At 42.1% G+C, this 20096-nt stretch overlaps 1 protein-coding gene across 2 annotated transcripts in view; it reads left to right on the top strand.

Annotated features, from left to right (window-relative positions):
* The window catches only part of CHN2 (chimerin 2), a 344785-nt gene that overhangs the window by 293807 nt on the left and 30882 nt on the right, over positions 1–20096 (top strand). For both annotated transcript variants that reach the window (XM_006055669.4, XM_044946700.2), the window contains exon 7: positions 4457–4534. In XM_006055669.4, coding sequence (XP_006055731.1) covers positions 4457–4534 — 78 coding nt within the window. The remainder of the gene's footprint in view (positions 1–4456; positions 4535–20096) is intronic.

The raw sequence follows: 20096 nt of genomic DNA, 5'->3' as shown, positions 1-20096 counted from the left end.
CCAAAAAATAGACCTAGGCATTGTGCCTGGGTTCTAATCTCAGCTTTACCACTTATCAGCTGTGTGACCTTGAGCAAATCACTTAAATGCTCAGTTCCCATTTTCTCATCTGTAAAGTGGAGGTAATTATAACAGTACCTACCTCAGAGGGTTATAAAACTTAAGCCAATTTATACAAAGTGCTTAGAAGGGCCCAGGGGGCTCAGTGGTAAAGAATCTGCCTGCCAGTGCAGGAGATGTGGCTTCAACCCCTGGGTCGGGAAGATCCCCTGGAGAAACAAAATGCAATCCTTTCTTTTCTGGAGAATCCCATGGACAGAGAAGCCTGGAAGGCTACAGTCCATGGGATTACAAAGAGTCGGACATGACTGAGCAACTGAGCATGCACGCATGCAAAGTGCTTAGCATATTAAATACCTGACACAGAGAAAGTATGCTGTAAATGTTTGTTATTAATCTAACCCCTGTATTCTCAACTGGGGGCAGTTTTTTCTCAGAGGAGGAATGTGGCAGTCTGGAGACATTTGTGATATCACAGTTGGCGGGTGCGACTGGCATCTAGTGGGTAGTGCCAGGGATGCTGCTAAGCATTGTACAATACACAGGACAGCCCCCACAACAAAGAATTATCCAACCCCAAATTTCAGTGGTTCCAAGGTGGACAATAGGGATTGAACCCCCGGCCCCTGCATCGGAAGTGCAGCGTCTTGACCACCAGGGAAGCTGGACAATCCCTGATTTAAACAGAGATTGTAGGCACATGCACTTTCTCTTATGTATATATAAATGAAAATAGGTCAGATAGAAATTGCTGTCAGAAAAAGACGGCCAGCCTGTCTCTGTGTATTAGAGAACATGTGTTAGACTTTGTAGGGATATAGAAGAGACCCAGCCGTGGTCCTGGAGGAGCTTGGATAAGAACTCTATGTAGTGGGGCTGTTTAAGAGGCAAGTTTTTACAAAGTGACTTTTGTAAGCATTTTTCCTTTAATATGAGGGTGACCTGGGGTCATCCACACTTCTCAGAATAATGTTTGCTCAAATGCCAACCTTAACAGTTCCCTATAAAGATGCATCTTAAGTGAACAGTGTCTGTTTACATGCCTGAATGTATCTTGTGTTTGGGTAAATTCTATTGAACAAATATCTGAAAAAGAAATCCCTGTCACAAATAGAAATAAAAAGTACTTGTTAAGAGTAAAAGCACAGACATGAGAAAAATGTTAAAGCTTGTATTCAACCATTCACACACCAAAAGGTAAAGGAGACCCCTTTTGCCCACTTTCCATTTAAAGAGTTATTTTATTCAGATTCTAAAGCCATGTCGCCATATGATTAATCTAATTCGGATCACAGAATATGTGCTCACACAGAATGACTTGCTGTCAAAAGCTCTGTCTTGATTTGCTAGCTGGGAAATTTAGAGAAGAGACCCTTATTCTTCCTCTCTGGCTTTTTGCCTCTAGGCTAAGGACTAGAAGACTGTTAAAGGCATGCCAGACCTTCACTCAATCTCTGTGTGTGCCAGATGTCCTCTAGGATTGGGCAACAGGAAGGAGGGCTAAGGAATCTGGTGGAGACCATCAGGAGGGCAGACCCCTGGGGGTTTACACCCTTGGAAGCTAAAGCATGGTGATGGATGGGGCAAGAGACCCACTCCATGCAGCCACTTTTGCGCACCTTCCTCCATTATTCTGGTTTCCTACATGTATAGGTGCTTTCCGACAACTTATTTAACGCCTGCTAAAGGAATCTCTTGAGAGTCCCTTGGACTGCAAGGAGATCCAACCAGTCCATTCTGAAGGAGATTAGCCCTGGGATTTCTTTGGAAGGAATGATGCTAAAGCTGAAACTACAGTACTTTGGCCACCTCATGCGAAGAGTTGACTCATTGGAAAAGACTCTGATGCTGAGAGGGATTGGGGGCAGGAGGAAAAGGGAACAACAGAGGATGAGATGGCTGGATGGCATCACCGACTCAATGGACATGAGTCTGAGTGAACTCCGGGAGTTGGTGATGGACAGGGAGGCCTGGTGTGCTGCGATTCATGGGGTCACAAAGAGTCGGACACGACTGAGTGACTCAACTGAACTGAACTGAAAGGAATCTTATTAGACATTCTTGTAGAAGGAAAAAAAAGTGAACCAGACATAAAATGTATCACAGTGGATTCTCAATATGGAAGACTATAAGACCTGTTATAAGTCACTCTAAGAGAGAAAGTGATTAAGTGCAATAAGAAAAATCTGAGAAAAACACTATGGATTCTAAAGCAGTGTTTGCCTCCAGTGGGGAGTTTGGAGAAGTCTTTTTGGAGAGGGAGGTATTTGAGGTAGAATGTGAAGGTTGGTGAATATGTAGACATGGAAATGGTGCTAGAAAATGCTAAAAGACAGAGCAAGCTACCAAGGTGGCAAGTTAAATATGTCAGAGAAGAAGTTTTGTAGGATTTGTGGTGGAGAGTATAGGAAAATAGATAAGATGGATTAGGTTGAGATGAGCTCATGTAAAACCCACAATATAAGGATTCAGTCAAGCCAGGGGGAATCACTGACATTTCTGAGCAAAGGTGGAGTGGACTAAGAAGACTGTTGGGTAGCTGTGTGTAAGGTAGACTGGAGAGAGATCTAGGCTCTGAGTTATTGTGGGACAAGAATGGTAAGGAGGGCGCAGACTTGACCAATATTTCAGATAAAGCATTTGGCAAGACTCAGTGGACGACGCAGCACTGCACTGCCGACCTAGGTGCCAGGGTATGGGCTGCAAACACAGGTGCTGGGTGCAGATGTTTTGGGTTCTAGTCCTGGCTCTGCTGCCTAAGCTAGTTACATGGTTACATGTCCTTGAAATATCTCTTAATCTCCTCATCCGCAAAATGTATATTTTGCATATACATGAGCTGCAGATTAAATGAGTCGGTGCACTTAACACATTCTGAATCTTGTCTGGCTTAATAAGTTAATGTGTTCAAAAGCCCAATTTAAAAACTGATTGTTATTATTATCAGAAGTTAAAAGGAGGTGAAATGAGAGGCAGGACATCTGAACCAAGTTGGAATTTAATTGCCAGGAATAAAGAATTACACAAGGAAAAGACTGGTGTTTTGTTACTCTCCCCGTGGCTCCTTGGAAGGGCTGGAATGTGGGGCCACGTAGAGGATGGGATGAAACTCATGGACAGTCCCATCTGCATCATGGTCCAGCCATCCACGTTCTTGCTTTCCAGTTCCAAAAGCATTGATTTTATTGTCTGGCATTAGCTGCATTAAACTTTGCCAACAGATTAGGAGTACTCATTAAGAGATAATGATTTCCTCACTTCTATTAATGCAGAGACCTGGAACTAGAAAACCAGGATCCCGAGAGAGACCATCAAACAGATGATGCTTTTACAAGCCAGGAGGGCATTAGCTTGGATACTAACAGAATTAACTTGAAAATGTTTTATTTAAAAGAAAAAAAAAAACGATGATGTTTTAGTTAAGGAATACTGCCTTCTTTGTATGGGAGGGGTTGTTTGTGGTGGGTGGGGGAGTCCATGGGGGTATCCTGGGGCAAGACATCCTCTCTCTTATTTTAAACTTGTAACTGTAGATCCCAGAGCTGAAACGCTATATACAGTTCTTGTATGCCCCATTCAGTGGTCAGACTGTTCTAATTTAATGTAAGCATAAGAATAAAAATAAAGCTTTCAAGTGCTGGGACAGATTTTTTTTTTTTAAAGAGACGCAGGCTTTATCCCCTATATGATTAAACAGTCATTAGGGTTTAAAGGTTTAATCTGCTGGAATTCAGCCCAGAATGGGGTTCAGAGCCCCAGAATAATTGGATACAGCCTCAGGCTTTGAAGATCAGAGTTGGTTGGGGGTGCGTGTGTGTGTGTGTGTGTGTGTGTGTGAAATACGCTAGCAAGTATTTGAGGTCTCTCCTTTGCAGTGCGCTGTGGCAGGAGGAATAAAGCTGCCAGCCCCTGCCTCCTCCACTGATTCCTCAGGGGCTGACTGGATGCAGCTTCTGGGGGGTGCTGCGCTCATGAATGTGTGCTATTGTTCCAGGCACACGTCGGCCTTAAGAAATAACGCAGAACAAAACAGGCCTGTCCTTATTCAGACGCAGAGCCCTCTCCATCACTCAAACGGGCCCTTCCAGGTCACATGCCCCAGGCCTGCAGACAGAACGCAGCTGCCTCGAATCTGCTGCCTAACATTAGCCGCCGTTCAAAAAATCTGATGGCACTGCACTGCCCAGGCTCCGCAGAGGAAACCAGAAAGATCTGGGGTCCGGTCACTATGTTCTCCGAGGAACTGTGGCTGGAGAATGAGAAGAAGTGTGCTGTGGTTCGGAAGCCTAAGCCAGGCAGAAAACGCCAGGAGCTGCTGGCCGTGGCCTTGGGGGTGAAGGTGGGAATCAAAGGCGCCTTTCTCTGGCCCCCTCTCAAACTCTTTGCCTGTCCACAGATCTCCTCCCTGGTTCGAAGGGCCGCCCTCACACACAACGACAACCACTTCAACTATGAGAAGACACACAACTTTAAGGTAAGCGAACCTCTGCATCCTTTCTTCTGTTATAAAAGGGCAGGTGGAGAGCTCCAGGCCATGGTTTCTGTCTGGGCTTTGGTAAAGTCACGAGACGGCAGATTTTCTGCTTTCCACATTGAGTTACTTGCTCTGAATCAAATCAAATGGGAGATTTCAGAAAGCAGTTTGTTTGATGCTAATGCTCAGAAGCACCTCTATGTATGTTAACTGAGTTCTAATGAATTCGGCCCATTTCCACTCCACATTCCCATGTCCAGTGAAAGAAAAACAGAGCATGCCCAATCTTTGGCATTTAGAGGTCATCTGGTGAATATCAAGCGGTACTTTTCCACTCGGAGTAGCAGTAAAGAATACTGTTATCTGTGAGCAAGTGGAAACAGTTGCCCGTTTCACATTTTGTGTTTTGTCTTTTGTTTTCAGGGATGCTAACTCTTTGGGTTTATGTGTAGACAGCTGTGAGAGCAAATGATGACGGGAGATACCATCCAGTAGCTTTTGTTTGTGCTCAAGGTGCAGGGGGCGCCCTGGCAGCCTTGCCAAGCTCCTTCTGGTCCCAGCCTCGGTCTTGCTCACCAGACCAAACAAAAAGATAGGAAGAGCTGGCGGGGGGTTAAGTGGATTTTCCCATGTGTATTTATAAACTGGAAATACCACTATCTTCATTTCAGACTAGCACTTGGAGAAACGGCCGGCCGTCAGAAAATTATGGCCTGTTTCCTTTGCCCTGATGTGTTTTCCAAGAAGGGCTGGGAGGAGGTTCTGATGCCAAATTGCCTGGTTTGAGATGCCCTTGAGTGCAGGAGAGACAGGACAGAGCTAGAGGTTTTACACCAGCACAGGGGCTGACCGTGTGGAAGTTGGAGAGAATGGAGATGAAGGATCAAGGAAGAAGACACAGGAGCAGCTAAATGTAAATTGTATTCTTTTTTTAAAATTCTTTTTACTTTAGGGTCAGTAGCCCAAGAAACTTTTGGAACTGGAGAACCATTTGTCAGAAGTGACCAGGAAAACGTAGTTCATTCTGTTGCTTTCCTATCCTTCATACAGACAGATGTGTGTCAATTAAATATACATTTGTGTTTGTTTGGTCTGTTTGCCCTGCTTCTGTTTTTAGAAAGCAAGGAGCTCAGACATTTGCATGCTATAATTGAACTGAGGCATGGAGTTATCCAGCCCTCCGTATTTAGCATGAGAGTGAAGAATTGCATTAGATAGGTCCTTATCCATGCCAAGGCTCTTGTTATTTCTCCCACCATTGAGTAGTGACAATTCTAATTTGGGGCATCACTGAATAGTGACAGGTCTAATTTATGTTTTTCTCTTTTTCTGCTTTCCTATCCTTACCCTAATTAATTTTTTTTTAATTTTAAGAAAGTATTTTTCTGACTTCTGGCAGAAATTCCTGATCCTTTGCCTCCTGTATTTGTACTACCATGAATGGGAGGATGGATCTTGGACTTGCCTTTTTTTTTTTCCTCCCTCTTGAAAATTCTGATTCTTTTGGCTCTAAGATCCAGCTGGACTTTTGCCCTATTGCAATGTATGTTTGCCTGGAATAGCTTTCCTCTATAGATACTGTGTCTGAGTTTGTGTGAAGAACACACAAGTGTATTTAGTTGATTGGTACTTCATAATTAATTTCAGTCTTTTTTTCATCTTAGATCTCTGCATGGGACATAAAAACATTTAAACCAAAAGGATAGTTGAACCTTATCTTCTCAAGTAGTTCTGTTGCTAACATGATCTATGTTAATTATTACTGAAAAACACTGACAGCTTTTTAAATGTTTGTTTAAAAAGTCTGTATCTATTGACAATATCTTTTCTAACTTACTGCTATTGAGAGAAAAGAAAGCAGAGAACAGATGAGTTGTCAGAGGGGACTGCAAGCCAGACAGGACCGTTTCTCTTCCATGTTTTAAATAGACATCTTTGAGACATAGCAGACCCTTGAGTGCTGTGTCAGTTGATTGTGGCTTTCAATGGTACTGCTCGTGCCACTGTCCTTAAGAATGAGAGGCTGGGGCAGGATCGGGTGGCTCCCTCTGTCACTCCTGGCCCCTTTTATCCTCATTCAGCCCTCTCCTCACCGCCCCCCGCCACCCACAATCAACTTTAAGTGGGAACTCTGCATGGTCTTTAGAAGAACATTCTAAAAGTAGGTCCCTGATATAAATAGAGCAGTAAGGTTTTAGTAACATGACCTAACCAAAGAAAGAAAGTGCTTATCAAAGGCCCCTGACATCTGCCTGGAATCTGTTTTATATCTTAATTTTGCAGTAAGTTTTTATTTATATTCATTTCTAGTAGGCTTTGTTCTGAAACTGTCTTGATTTGTAAGTTGGGTTATTATTTGAGGATATTATGTGTCTGGCATAAAGTAAATATTTAAAAAGAACAAGCAAGCACATTCTCATCCTTATCAACAAATAAGCTTTGCTAGGCCCTGTCTGCACTCTCATCGAGAGGCCTCCTACCAGAGACATGAATCAGCCAGCAGATCTTGATGCCTCACTTTAGAGCAAGATTTTTTTTGCCCCCATCAGGACTATTCCCTGAATGAAAAGCCCTTTCCTCACTCTCCCCAGGAGCTTCATCCCAAGCAATGAATAGATAACCTATAATGAAAAAAATCACTTTGCCATACTCCTGAAACTAAGACATCTTTGTAAATCAACTGTACTTCAAATTTTAAAAAACAATGCAATAATTGCAATTTTTTTGTATTTTGGCCTTGCTATGTAACATCTTAGTTCCCCCATCAGGGATTGAACCCATCCCCCCTGCATTGGCAGCATGGAGTCTTCACCACTGTACCACCAGGGAAGTCTCAATAATAACAATTTTTAAAAACAGCAATGGCTAGAAACTCCTGACTTGGTTGAGGTCGGAACCCCTCCCACTCCCTTCTTTGAGAAGGCGCCCATCAGTGCTCCTGAGGGCATATCTACTGCCCTTGATTTCCAAACAAAGCGTGTCTGGGAAAAACTGAAATTCTGCTCTGGAAACAAAAGGCTTTGGAAGCAAATTAAAGTTGCTCCTCATTTCATGCAATAATTACATACTTTTCAACATGTATACAAATGCGCTTGTTGCTGGTTTAAATGTCAAATTCTTGGGATTACTTATACATTTTAGAAACTAAGAGTATTTGTTGGAGGAATGGTTAAATTAATAGGCTCCTCTCTACAATGAAAGCTGTCTGATAAACAGAGAAAGCATTCTGTTATTTAACATGTTTTATGTCTGCATCTCTGTTTATCTACTGGACTGAAAGAGGCACTCTCTAGTAGGTAGAATAGCTCTGTTTTAGAGGGTCTGCCCTAAGAACACCTTGTGGCTGAGCTCTGAAACCCTCAAGAATCCCTCAACCCCATCAGCCTGGATAACTGTCTTTCTTTTCCCACCTAGCGCAATAATGAGGTAGCTGTGGCCAGCTTGGTGCCACTGGCCACAACATGCTCTTTGGCAAGTAGCTTAATTCTCTGAGCTTCAGTTTCCTCATCTGTAAAATGGGAGTGCCGTAAGGTTTAAGATGCCTGAAACAGGGCACTCAAAGCTGGTGCACTGGGACAACCCTGAGGGATGGGATGGGAAGGGAACTGGGAAGGGTGTTCAGGATGGGGACACATGTACACCCATGGCTGATTCATGTCAATGTATGGCAAAAACCATCACAATATTGTAAAGTAATTAGCCTCCAATTAAAATAAATAAATAAAAAAGAATACTTGTAAATCACTGAAGGTCATTGGTACCCAGTAAGCTTGCCTTCTATTATTATTTTATTGTTCATCTTTTTGTGTCTCTCATCTTCCTTGCATTTTGGTGTGTAGCTGGCTCTGTATTTCTTATTTTCTACCTTCACTTCTTCTTGTCCCTCTTACTTTTTTTTTTACCATCTCTTTCTTCTTCCCTGGTTAACAAGATGTAATTAAAAACTGAAAGAGCAGTGCAAAGACATGAATCAGAACTTCAGAGTCAGAAATGAGCCAGGGGCGAACAGGGTGCAGGAAAGAGGGGATCCAGGAGACAGAAGTGCTCACTGCACATCTGGAGAGTCAGCTGGGGTGGGTTGGATGATCACAGACTGCCGATCCATGGTCCCTTTTTCTGCTCAGCTGGCTCGTGCTCTCAGCCTCCCAAGGCTGCATGTGTGTGCACATCACTCACTCCTTCTGAAAGCTCTCTCTGCCTAGGTCGCTTGAGGGACATCTTTTCTCCCTATATGGAATATGGATGGAGAGCAGAAATCCAAAAAGTTCTAAACATTGGAGAGCAGACCACCCCACCCCAATCTCACCTGCGTTCCCCACCCCTCCCCCAGTCCTGCCCATCCATCTGCCCTTCATTCCCTTCTGTCCCCTGTCCATCCCTTTCCTAGCCCTCTGCCAACTTTACTTTCATCCCTATCACCGAACACCAGCTGACATAGTACACGTGTATTGATGTGCTTTCCCCTTATCAGAGAGAAACACCTTCCTGGGTGGGGGCAAAGGGGTGGAGACAGAGATTTTGTCTGTTTTACTTTCTGTAGAAACCCCAGTGTCTTGATCAGGGCCTGGCCCAGAGTGGGCTGTCAGTGAATATGTGGAGAGCACGCGTAGCAGGCATCTCCCCACCCTGTTCGCCTAAGCTTGCACTTTCCTTCCTCACTTCCTGCCCCAGAGTTTGCTTTCATTCAGGGCTCATGTTAGTTGTGTTCCAGTCCTTTCAGGTGGTGGGCAGCAGTCCATGCCAGGATCACCACCTGTGCTGGGGAGCCAGAGGCCAGATCCAGGCATGTCAGGCCAGCTCCTCATGTGGTCAGAGGATCTGGCCGTGCCAGCTACCTGGGATCTTGCACATGTGCTCAGGTTTATTCTTGCTGTCCCAGCTTCCTGTGTGGTGCCTCTCAAAAGTGGCCTTGTCTGGATTTAAGTTAAACAGTTGCCCGCCTTACCCTTTTCTGTCCCCACAGACGAGGCTGCACCAGCAGCATCCTATGCCCGTGGTACACTGTGCGTATATGCGTGCTCAAGCAGCACACAGCTTCTAAACACACCTCCCACTCCTAAGACCCTGGGTGCCAGGACGAGAAGGTCAGGAGGCTGAGAGTGTGTCCTGGTGCCACGGCTGGGACACCCGTCTAGGATGTGGCAGCATCACCGCCTCCCTGTTTGGGTTTTTGGCTCCTTGATGGTTTCTCTCTCTGTCCTCAGTTTCCACATTTTCATCAGTGGAGTGATCATTTGCTTTGGAACTAGTCACTTTTGCTTCCCATATGCAAGCCCCACTTTTCCTCATCCTTGCTGACTCCATAAAATGTGCCAGCCCTCTCGCCCCAGTATTTTGCCTGCGCTGTGTTCTCTTGGGTGTGCGGCGGCCCTTCGACCGTCCTGGTCCCGCTTCTGTTGGATTTTGCACCTGCGCTTTGTCACAGGCAGACAGTGGCTTCAGAAACAGTTGTGAGTTTTGTTTCTTTTGTTTTATAATCAGAAAAGGCTGTTTTGGCAGAAACAAGTCTGGAAGGAACAATTCAAAGGGAAGGCAAGCTTCATCACCTTGAATGTAAAACAAGGAACTCAACATGAGACTTAATAAGTAGGCTTGGAAATACTAGACTTTATGAAGAAAATATGGCTTCTGCTCCAAGAGGGCTATGAAGCTGCATCATTTTAATCTACTTCCTAGGGCTTCCCTGATAGCTCAGTTGGTAAAGAATTCGCCTGCAATGCAGGAGACCCCGGTTCAATTCCTGGGTTGGGAAGATCCCCTGAAGAAGGGAAAGGCTACCTGCTCCAGTATTCTGGCCTGGAGAATTCCATGGACTGTGTAGTCCATGGGGTCACAAAAAGTTGACATGACTGAGCAACTTTTACTTTCAATCTACTTCCTACAATTGTCCGGCCGTTATAATTTTTAGAACCCCTGGATACCATCTTAAGTGAAATAGGCAAATCTCACACAGCCCCCAGGGACTGTTTAGAACTAGGCAAGGAGGAAGCAGGAACTAGGGATATACCTGGGCTCAGTGTCTCTGCCCCCTCCTTCCCTCCCTTCCTTCCTTTCTCTCCTTCTCCCTTCCCATCCCTTCATTGCTTTCTACTCTGGATATCAGCTTCATTATTCTCTCCCTGCACAAAAACATCTTAGTCTATATGGTCTGCACAGTATGGCTGATGATAACTCTCTGGTATATGTATTACAAAGACCAACCACAAAATCCCAATTCTAAATTTCCATAGAGAAATAATCAGACTAGCCTGACTTGGACCAAGTGTCTGCTTTGCTCAGGTAACTTTGGCCATGGAGGTCAAACCCCCCACCCCCATGTAAATACATGAATGCGGCTATAGGATGTCTGGAGGATGGGTGGTATCCAGGTTATATGTGAAAGAAAGGAATCCTTTCAGGTAGAGGGCCTGGAGGTGTCAGCTATAATCCTTTCCTCCTTGTTTTGAAGAATTCCACTTCAAGTTTCCTAACAAAGTCCAACTCTTTCCATTGGGTTCTACTTGAAGGAAGTCATAAAGCTGTCCTGAGCCTCGATGTTATTATTTAATATTATTATCTGACAGCCTAGGTGCTCTGCAGCACAAGTTAGCCTTGTCACCTATACTTTTGGTTCCATCTTTTGTGAAGTATACCCATTGCTGTTGTGCCATTTTGGAGCTATTAATATGACTAGCCTTCAGCGAACCTGCAAAGTAAATGAGGTTTGTGTCTGGCAAACTCTCCACCCTTTACCCCTGGATGAGTTCTTGCCTGCCTCCTGTTGTTCCTGTCTACCGAGTCACTTCATGGAACCACCCTGTTAAGACCTACCAGGCTTAGTTTCTAGATCTTAGCTTCTCCTTCCCCAGTTCATCACCAGGCTTTGCATTCTACAAATAGGCTACACATTATGATTCATTTGCAATAGCACCTGTCAAACCAACCTGATAGGTTGCATGGAAACCCTTTCTTCTGTGAGTCACCAAGATTTACTATTACTTTACAGGTAGTAGATGCTTGGTTTTAAAAGGGCTTGTTCTTGAAAATGACAGCTTATTTAATCTAGTAATCTGTTTTTATTTATTTTTTATTTTTTAAGTATATATTTTATTTTGAAGTCTTTATTGAATTTTTGTTACAATATTACTTCTGATTTATGTTTTGGATTTTTGGCTATGAGGCATGTGGTATTGAACCTGCACCCCTTGCATTGGAAGATGAAGTCTTAACCACTGGTCTACCAGGAAAGTGCCAGTAGTCATGTTTTAAATAGTCCTTTTGAGACCAGCAGCATAATGCCTTTTCCCAATGGAATTTCATTCATGGGATTTTGACCAAGTTGAGGAAAAAGTTTTTGGACAAGGTTCTCACATAGGTGAGTGCTCTCTCTGACTGGCAGAGTCTAACTTAAACCTTATCTTATACCTCCTTGACATGATTTTATGTAAATATTGGGATACTATCATTGTAAATCCTTTATAAACCAGCAGAGCCTGCTTCAAAGAAAATAGTCTTTGACAGCAAACCCAACAGAGACTCCTTGCTTAGGCCCCACACCAGGGAAGTGGCTTGGCCAAGATGTTCTACTATTTTAAATTATTTATTAACAAGTCTGGTCCATATAAAATGCTTGGTTGTTATTAATTTTACATTGAGTTTGTTTTATGCCAAGAACGTATCATTCAAAGAGACTATTCTAAATGACTAAATGTTCTAAGAAGAGGTAACTATTTAGACACTTTTTTTTTTTTTAATTCAGCAAATACAGACTGAGGGCCAAGTATGTGCCAGGCACTGCCAGGTATCAGAAAGATGGTGGTGATGTAAGAATGTGAGCTCTTTCTTTGCTAGGTGGTTCTCAAACAAGGCAGTGGTGCTCCCAGGGGACATCTGGCAGTGTCTGGAGACATTTCTCATTCTTATGACTGGAGTCTAGCAGAAGCCAGAGATGCTGCTAAACATCCTACAAGGGCCAGGACAGTCCCCACCACAAAGGGTTATTGGCCCCAATTTCAGCAGTGCCAAGGCTGAAAAAAACTTGCAATCAACAATGGGGGACCTGGTAGGCTTTGAGCAGAAAAGCCTCAAAGGATGTGGGTGCAGATGTCTTCATCAACCCGCGAGGAAGTCAGCAGGCACAAGGATATCTCACCATATCAATGGGGAGACTCCCCAAAAGCTTTGTGGCAACAATCAATGTTTTAGAATTGAAAATCCTGTTTTAAATGTATTAGAACAGCTGCTGAATGGGTGCATCTGGGGGCTCAGTGGTGGAGAAACCCAGCTGTCCCCCTGCATCTGCTCAACTAGCCTTGCAGGAAAACCAAGTCTTTGGTCACAGCCCCAGTGATTCCCCTTGGCTATTTTCCTGCATCTGAAAAGGTTCACTTCAAGGCCAGTATTTCATCTGATAGTGCAAGAAGGAAAAGTCCAAAGTTTCACCTATTTCTCATACAAGTTCAGTGTCACATGATGATTGGAAATGCAGTCGATTATAGGAAAAACCCTTGGCTGAGAGTGGGAGGCAAGTGCTGCTGACCATCTGGGTAACCATGGACAAGCTGCCTGTCCTCCAGCCCCAGGGACTGTGGGGCAAAAGCTCAACTAGAAGAGCCCCAGGTCCACAGACTTGTAGCCAGAAGTGACTTTAGTCTCCCAGCCCCCTCTTCTGTGCATATAAAGCAGTTAAGAAAAAACTGCCTTTGATCCATGAGTCCTTTTCAAATAAAAGTATAAGAATAAAGTTATAAGTAAGAAAAATGACAAACTGAGGTGACATGGTTTTAGTCTGTACCCACAACTCTCTATTAGGGTTCCTTTGTCCCCAAGAGCATATGTGGCACTATCTGGAGACATCTGTGGTTGGTCCAACTGAGGGGTTGCTACTGGCATCTGTTAGGTAAAGGCCAGGGATGCTGTTGACCACCCGACAGTACATGAAGACTTACCAGCCCCAAATGTCAGTAGAGCCAAGGTTGAGAGACCCTGATGTGTACTGATAAGGAAAAGCAAAATTTCTCAACTGTAGCACATCAAGCATAGCCCTTTCTGTTTCTTACGGTCTAGATCTGGGCTGAGCTGGTTATACACTTGGGCGGTGTCTACACTGACCCATCAAAACAGACTTGTTATAAAATCACCAGGGAATCCTGTTTTCCAGATTCAGCAGATATGAGGCAAATAACATCCTGCTCATTGAGAAAGAGCCAAGCTGGGGGATACTCACTAAACGCCTGAGATTTTTCTTGACAACTCTCCTTGCTCTTGTTTTTACTGGGTGGCTATTCCTGGGCTATTTGTCAAACAGACCTTATCTCCTATAATATCATCTTTTTCTGTTTGGTGTGGTTTTTGAATTCCAGGCAGACCAGGCCTAGTATAATAGTCTTGGACAGACATTCTTCCTGTCTGGGGTATTTTCTTCCTGTCTAGGGTATTTTAGTTACTGCCCTAAAGTTTGCAAAATATTCTTTTTTTTTTTTCTGAAAAGATATTCTTGAAAATCAATATCATTCAGAGAATGGAAAAAGCTGATCACTGACTTTTCAAGATATGGGACATTTCAATGGGAGAATAAAAATCATAATTCAATCCCAAATTAGAGGAGTCCAGAGCGCGTACTCTCAGCATTTACGTATAGCCTACTGTCTAGAGATTGTTCTTGTGAACCCAAAAGAAAACTGAACAATCTATCCGCCATGAAAATAAACAGCCCATCACAAAGAGGAAATTAGGCAGTGGGCCTAAAATAATGTTTAACTAACTTTACATTCCCTTCTGTCGCCATTTTGCTGATTTCTGGGGAATGTGTATTTGTGGGGACAATAAATAGAGCTATTTGCCATTCAGAAGTGCCTGCCTGCATTTGTTTGGCTGACGAAATGGGACAGAAGGCAGTGGGGGTACATCATTGATGGGAAAGGATGTTGTTGAATAATTATTTTTTAAACATGGCAAAAATTTTAGAAAATCTATGATTAGCGTGTCCTGGACTTCCTGAAGCATTCAGTCAACTAGTTTCCATCTTGTCAATGGACTGTAAACACTATATAATAGCTACTCTCCCAATTCCTAAATATTGCATTTTTATTTTTACCCTAAGGTGTGTAGTTATTTCCCATGTGATTTCTTCAACTACGGGAGGTGTTCCAGATAGGAATTTTTCACTCCCTTTTTTTTTCTTGCATGACCTACAAGAAAAGAATGCCTTTAAAAAGTCCAACTCACCTTCATTGGCCTTTAGTTGTGCTGTTTCCTCTTCCTGGAATGTTCTCCCCAAGTTATCTGCCTCCCCAGTCAACATCATCAGTGTCCCATCAGCCCAGTCTCATGAACTCCTATCCATCCTCCAAAACCCAATTCAAATATCATTTTCCCCAGCCTTCTCAGGAAGAATTTATTACTCTCGCATAGTATACTACCACAAGATACTTATATATGTTGCCTGATTATTCTTGTAGGTGAAATCCTTGGGTGCAGGAAGGTCTCTGTTCCTCTGATCTATTTTTACTTTGTATTTCTGAGGACTAGTACAGTACCAGGTTCAAAGTAGGCAATCAGCAGTGAAGTATCAAATAAATGAGTGAATAATGAGTGGGTGAATAGGTGGATGAACTGGGAAATAGTTCCTCTTTCTGACATCCTTCCCCTACTAATATGTAATGCCATTTCTGAGAAATACCAAGTCTCCATATATGTGTAATTTGGTTTCTGTCATTTCCTCTCTGTTCCACTGGTTTGTTTATACTGCATGATGCTGCATGGTCTTTTACTTTTTTTAACTATAGAAGTCTCGAAATATAGTTGAATATATTTTCTTACATTCTTTTACTTATTCAAAATTATGATGGCTATTTCTTTCTGTTCTATTCTTCCATGTGGGTTGTAAGGGTCATCTTGTCAATTTGGGGGAAAGCATTATGAAGACTTTGTTGAAACTTAATTGGATTTAAAGATTCATTTGGAAAATAATTGATATATTTATAGTATTGAGCATTGTCGTACATGAATATAGAATATCTCCTTACTTATGTAATTAATTTAATTATTATTATTTTAGATTATTCCTGATGCTGTGAATGGAGTCTTTTCATTTTTATGATTTAACAAAATGAGTAACTGCTGATATGTACTGATTTCTTGCTATTGCTCTTATATTAAGTAAACTTGATAGCTTTGTTCTTTCTTCCCATTACATATGGTGTATTTCTTTGTCTCGTTTTAGTACGCTGGCTAAAATTCAGCAGGATAATGCCCAAGAGAAGCTTTTATAGCATGCAGCCTTATCTTTCTGCTGACTCTTAAGGAAATTATTCTGATGTTTTATCTTTCAATGTGATCTTTGTCATGTACATATCATAGACATCTTTAATCAACCATTTTTAGAAGTTCCCTCTTTTCCTAGTATGCCAAGTGCTATTACTATGAACAGGTATTGAATTTTGTTAACTGTTGATATTCTAATTTTTAAAATGATTTTTTGTTTTCTCTCGCTTGTTATTCTTCTGAATTCTAATAATACATCAACTACATTAAATCCCTGAAATAAGCCCTCCCTTGGTCGTGACATTTAAACATAATGCTACATTCAGTAGGATTTTTAAAGGATTTTTACATTTATGTTCATAATTGAATAGATGTATAATTTTACTTTTATGTGTCATGCTTGTATGGTTTTTGAATCAAGATAAGCTTCATTAAGTGAACTGTGGAACTTTTTTTTTTTCCTCTGTAATAGTCTTGGCTAGAAATTGTTTTTTTAAAAGTTAGTTAAATCTAACAAGATTATTTGGAATCAGTGGCTATTAAATTATTTAATAGGTATAAGTGAATTTAGGTTTTTATATTATTTTGAGTCATTTTTGATAATTTATATTCTCTAATAAATTATCCGTTTCACATAGCTTTTAATTTTGTGGGTAGAAAGTTCTCAAGGTTTTGTTTTACATCATTACAGCATCGGCAATTATGTCCTCCCCTTTATTGTTTGTGCCTTTTATCTTGATCAACTCCCTAAGGTTTGGCTATTTTGTAAAACTTTAAAAAAATCACCTTTTAGTTTTTTTAATCCTTTTGAAAATTTTTCGTTCTATTTCATTATATTCTACAATAACTTTTTTGTTTCTTTGTTTTACTGTTTGACTCTTCCATGTCATTTTTTTCAACCTGTTTTTAAGTCCTCTGAAATTAGTCATCTTGTTATTGTTTTTATGGAGAGGCTTGATTATATTGGCCCATGTTTCCCAGTTTTCTTGCTTACTGTGGCTTCTCCAGTACTCTAGCCTGGAAAATCCCATGGACGGAGGAGCCTGGTGGGCTGCAGTCCATGGGGTCGCTGGGAGTCGGACACGACTGAGCGACTTCACTTTCACTTTTCACTTTCATGCATTGGAGGAGGAAATGGCAACCCACTCCAGTGTTCTTGCCTGGAAAATCCCAGGGACGGGGGAGCCTGGTGGGCTGCCGTCTATGGGGTCGCACAGAGTCGGGCATGACTGAAGCGACCTAGCAGCAGCAGTGGCTTCTTGAACCCTGTCCTTTCCCACTAGGTTCAATGTGCTTCTTACAGAATAATATAATCCCTGGGTATATCTTTGAGTGAGGATCTGTGAGTGGAAACTCTTGGCATTTGTCTGAAAATATCTTTATTTCACCCTTGCTTTTGAATGGTAATTGGCTGTGTATAGAAGTTAGGTTGACAATAATTTTCTCTGAGGACTTTGATGAAATGACTCTGTAATTTACTTTTCTCTTTTTGCTGAGGAGAATTCTGTTTTCATCCTAATTACTGTCCTTTCACAGGTAACCTGTTTTTGAGGATTTTGCTTGTTTAGTGTTCTGCACTTCCACTCTCATTTGTATAAGTCTAAATTATTTTTTATTCATCAGCTTTGAGACTCAGTTAGGTTTTTTTAACCTGAAGATTTTGTGTCTCTTAGGAATTCTGGAATGATCTCAACTGTTTCTCTTTTTGAATGTTGCTTATATATATGCCCTTAATCCTGTCATCTCTCAGCTTTTCAGGATCATCGCTCTTTTGCTTCTTTCCTTTCTGCATCTCCAATCTCTTCTACCTATCATATCAATCTCATTGACAAATTAATATATCCAAATGTCTCCCAAAGTCAAGTGGGCCTTAGGAAGCATCACTAAGAACAAAGCTAATGGAGATGATGGATTACCAGTTGAGCTATTTCAAATCCTATAAGATGATGCTGTGAAAGTGCTGCACTCAATATGCCAGCAAATTTGGAAAACTCAGCAGTGGCCAACAGGACTGGAAAAGGTCAGTTTTCATTCCAATCCCAAACAAAGGTAATGCCAAAGAATGCTCAAGCTACCACACGATTACACTCATCTCACACACTAGCGAAGTAATGCTCAAAATTCTCCAAGCCAGGCTTCAACAGTACATGAACCGTGAACTTCCGGATGTTCAAGCTGAATTTCGAAAAGGCAGAGGAACCAGAGATCAAATTGCCTACATCTGTTGGATCATAGAAAAAGCAAGAAAGTTCCAGAAAAACATTTACTTCTGCTTTATTGACTATGCCAAAGCCTTTGACTGTGGATCACAACAAACTGTGGAAAATTCTTAAAGAGTTGGGAATACCAGACCACCTCACCTGCCTCCTGAGAACTCTGTATGCAGGTCAAGAAGCAACAGTTAGAACTGGACATGGAACAACAGACTGGTTCCAAATTGGGAAAGGAGTATGTCAAGGCTGTATATTTGTTACCCTGCTTATTTAACATATGCAGAGTACATCATGAGAAATGCCGGACTGGATAAAGCACAAGCTGGAATCAAGATTGCTGGGAGAAATATCAATAACCTCAGATATGCAGATGACCCCACCCTTATGGCAGAAAGTGAAGAAGAACTAAAGCACCTCTTGATGAAAGTGAAAGAGGAGAGCGAAAATGTTGGCTTAAAACTCAACAGTCAGAAAATTAAGATCGTTGCATCTGGTCCCATCACTTCATGGCAAATAGATAGGGAACAATGGAAACAGTGAGAAACTTAATTTTGGGGTGCTCCAAAATCACTGCACATGGTGACTTCAGTGCTCCTTGGAAGAAAAGTTATGACCAACCTAGATAGCATATTAAAAAGCAGAGACATTACTTTGCCAACAAAGGTCTGTGTAGTCAAAGCTATGGTTTTTCCTGTAGTCATGTATGGATATGAGAGTTGGATTACAAAGAAAGCTGAGTACCAAAGAACAGATGCTTTTGAACTGTGGTGTTGGAGAAGACTCTTGAGAGTCCCTTGTCAGCAAGGAGATCTAACCAGTCTATCCTAAAGAAAATCAGTCCTGAATATTCATTGGTACTACTGATGCTGAAGCTGAAACTCAAATACTTTGGTGACCTGAGGCGAAGAACTGACTCTTTTGAAAAGACCCTGATGCTGGGAAAGATTGAAGGTGGAAGGTGAAAGAGACAACAGAGGATGAGATGGTTGGATGGCATCACTGACTCGATGGACATGAGTTTGAGTAAGCTCAGGGAATTAGTGATGGACAGGGAAGCCTGTTGTGCTGCAGTCCATGGGATTGCAAAGAGTTGGACATGACTGAGTGACTGAACTGAAAGTCTCCCATCTTTTATTTTTAAAAAGTCCTCCCAGGGCCCATTCCTTACCTCCCTGGAGCTCTCTTGCTGCTCTGCTGGACATCACAGCCAAACTTCTTGATGAATTTGCCTCTACACTTCTCTCCTTCCATGCCTCCCAGTTATCCTCCCAGTTCCCTCAAGAATGACTTCTGCCCTCAGTGATCCAGAGACTTCTTTTGTCAAGGTTGCCAGTGACTTCCATGTGTCTGAGTCACAGTTGAACCCCCAATTACTGGACCTCTTTCCTGCATTCAACCTGGAATTGGCCACTCCTTCCCTAAAACACGCTTCATCTCTTGACTTCTAAACCACTTTACTCTCTTGGTTCTCTCCAAATGCTGGTGCGCCAAGGGCTTGGGATTGGGCTCTATTTTCTTCATTTTCTACTATCTCTAAGAGGTTTTATTTTCCCTATTCACACAATTTTACATACCATATATTTGTCAAGGATGGCCAAATGTAGACCTCCTCCTCCTCCTGTGAGCTATTGAATTCGGTGTGAATTCCTGCTTAATTCTATCATTTGGAATCTCAGCAGCATTTAACCTTTCACTGGTCAAAACTGAAGGTTTTAATTTCTCCCAAAAGAGTGTCTTCCATATCTCAGCAAGTGGCATCACTATCTGCCTGCTTTCTAAAATGAGAATCTAGGAGTCATTCTTGATTACCCTCTCCTTCAAAGACCCACGTCTATTCTACAATCAAGTCCTTTAAATGCTAACTTCAAAACAGATCTCAAATCCATCCACTTCCCATCTCTACCTCTAACATCCTGGTCACGGCCTCTATCGTTCCTCAACTGAACACTACCACCTAGTTGCTGAATCGTTTCTACTATTAATACTCTCCCTTCCATTTTCAACACAGTGGTCAGAAAATCTTTTTTAAAAAAGTCATCGTCCTACTTGAAGTCCTCCAGGAACTTGCTGTTGTACTTGATCACAACCAAACCCACACTCGTTAA

Source organism: Bubalus bubalis, chromosome 8 (assembly GCF_019923935.1).
Source record: "Bubalus bubalis isolate 160015118507 breed Murrah chromosome 8, NDDB_SH_1, whole genome shotgun sequence".
Classification (NCBI taxonomy): Eukaryota; Metazoa; Chordata; class Mammalia; order Artiodactyla; family Bovidae; genus Bubalus; species Bubalus bubalis.
Note: the sequence above shows the minus strand (reverse complement) of the source record. Positions and strands in the feature narration are given on the sequence as shown.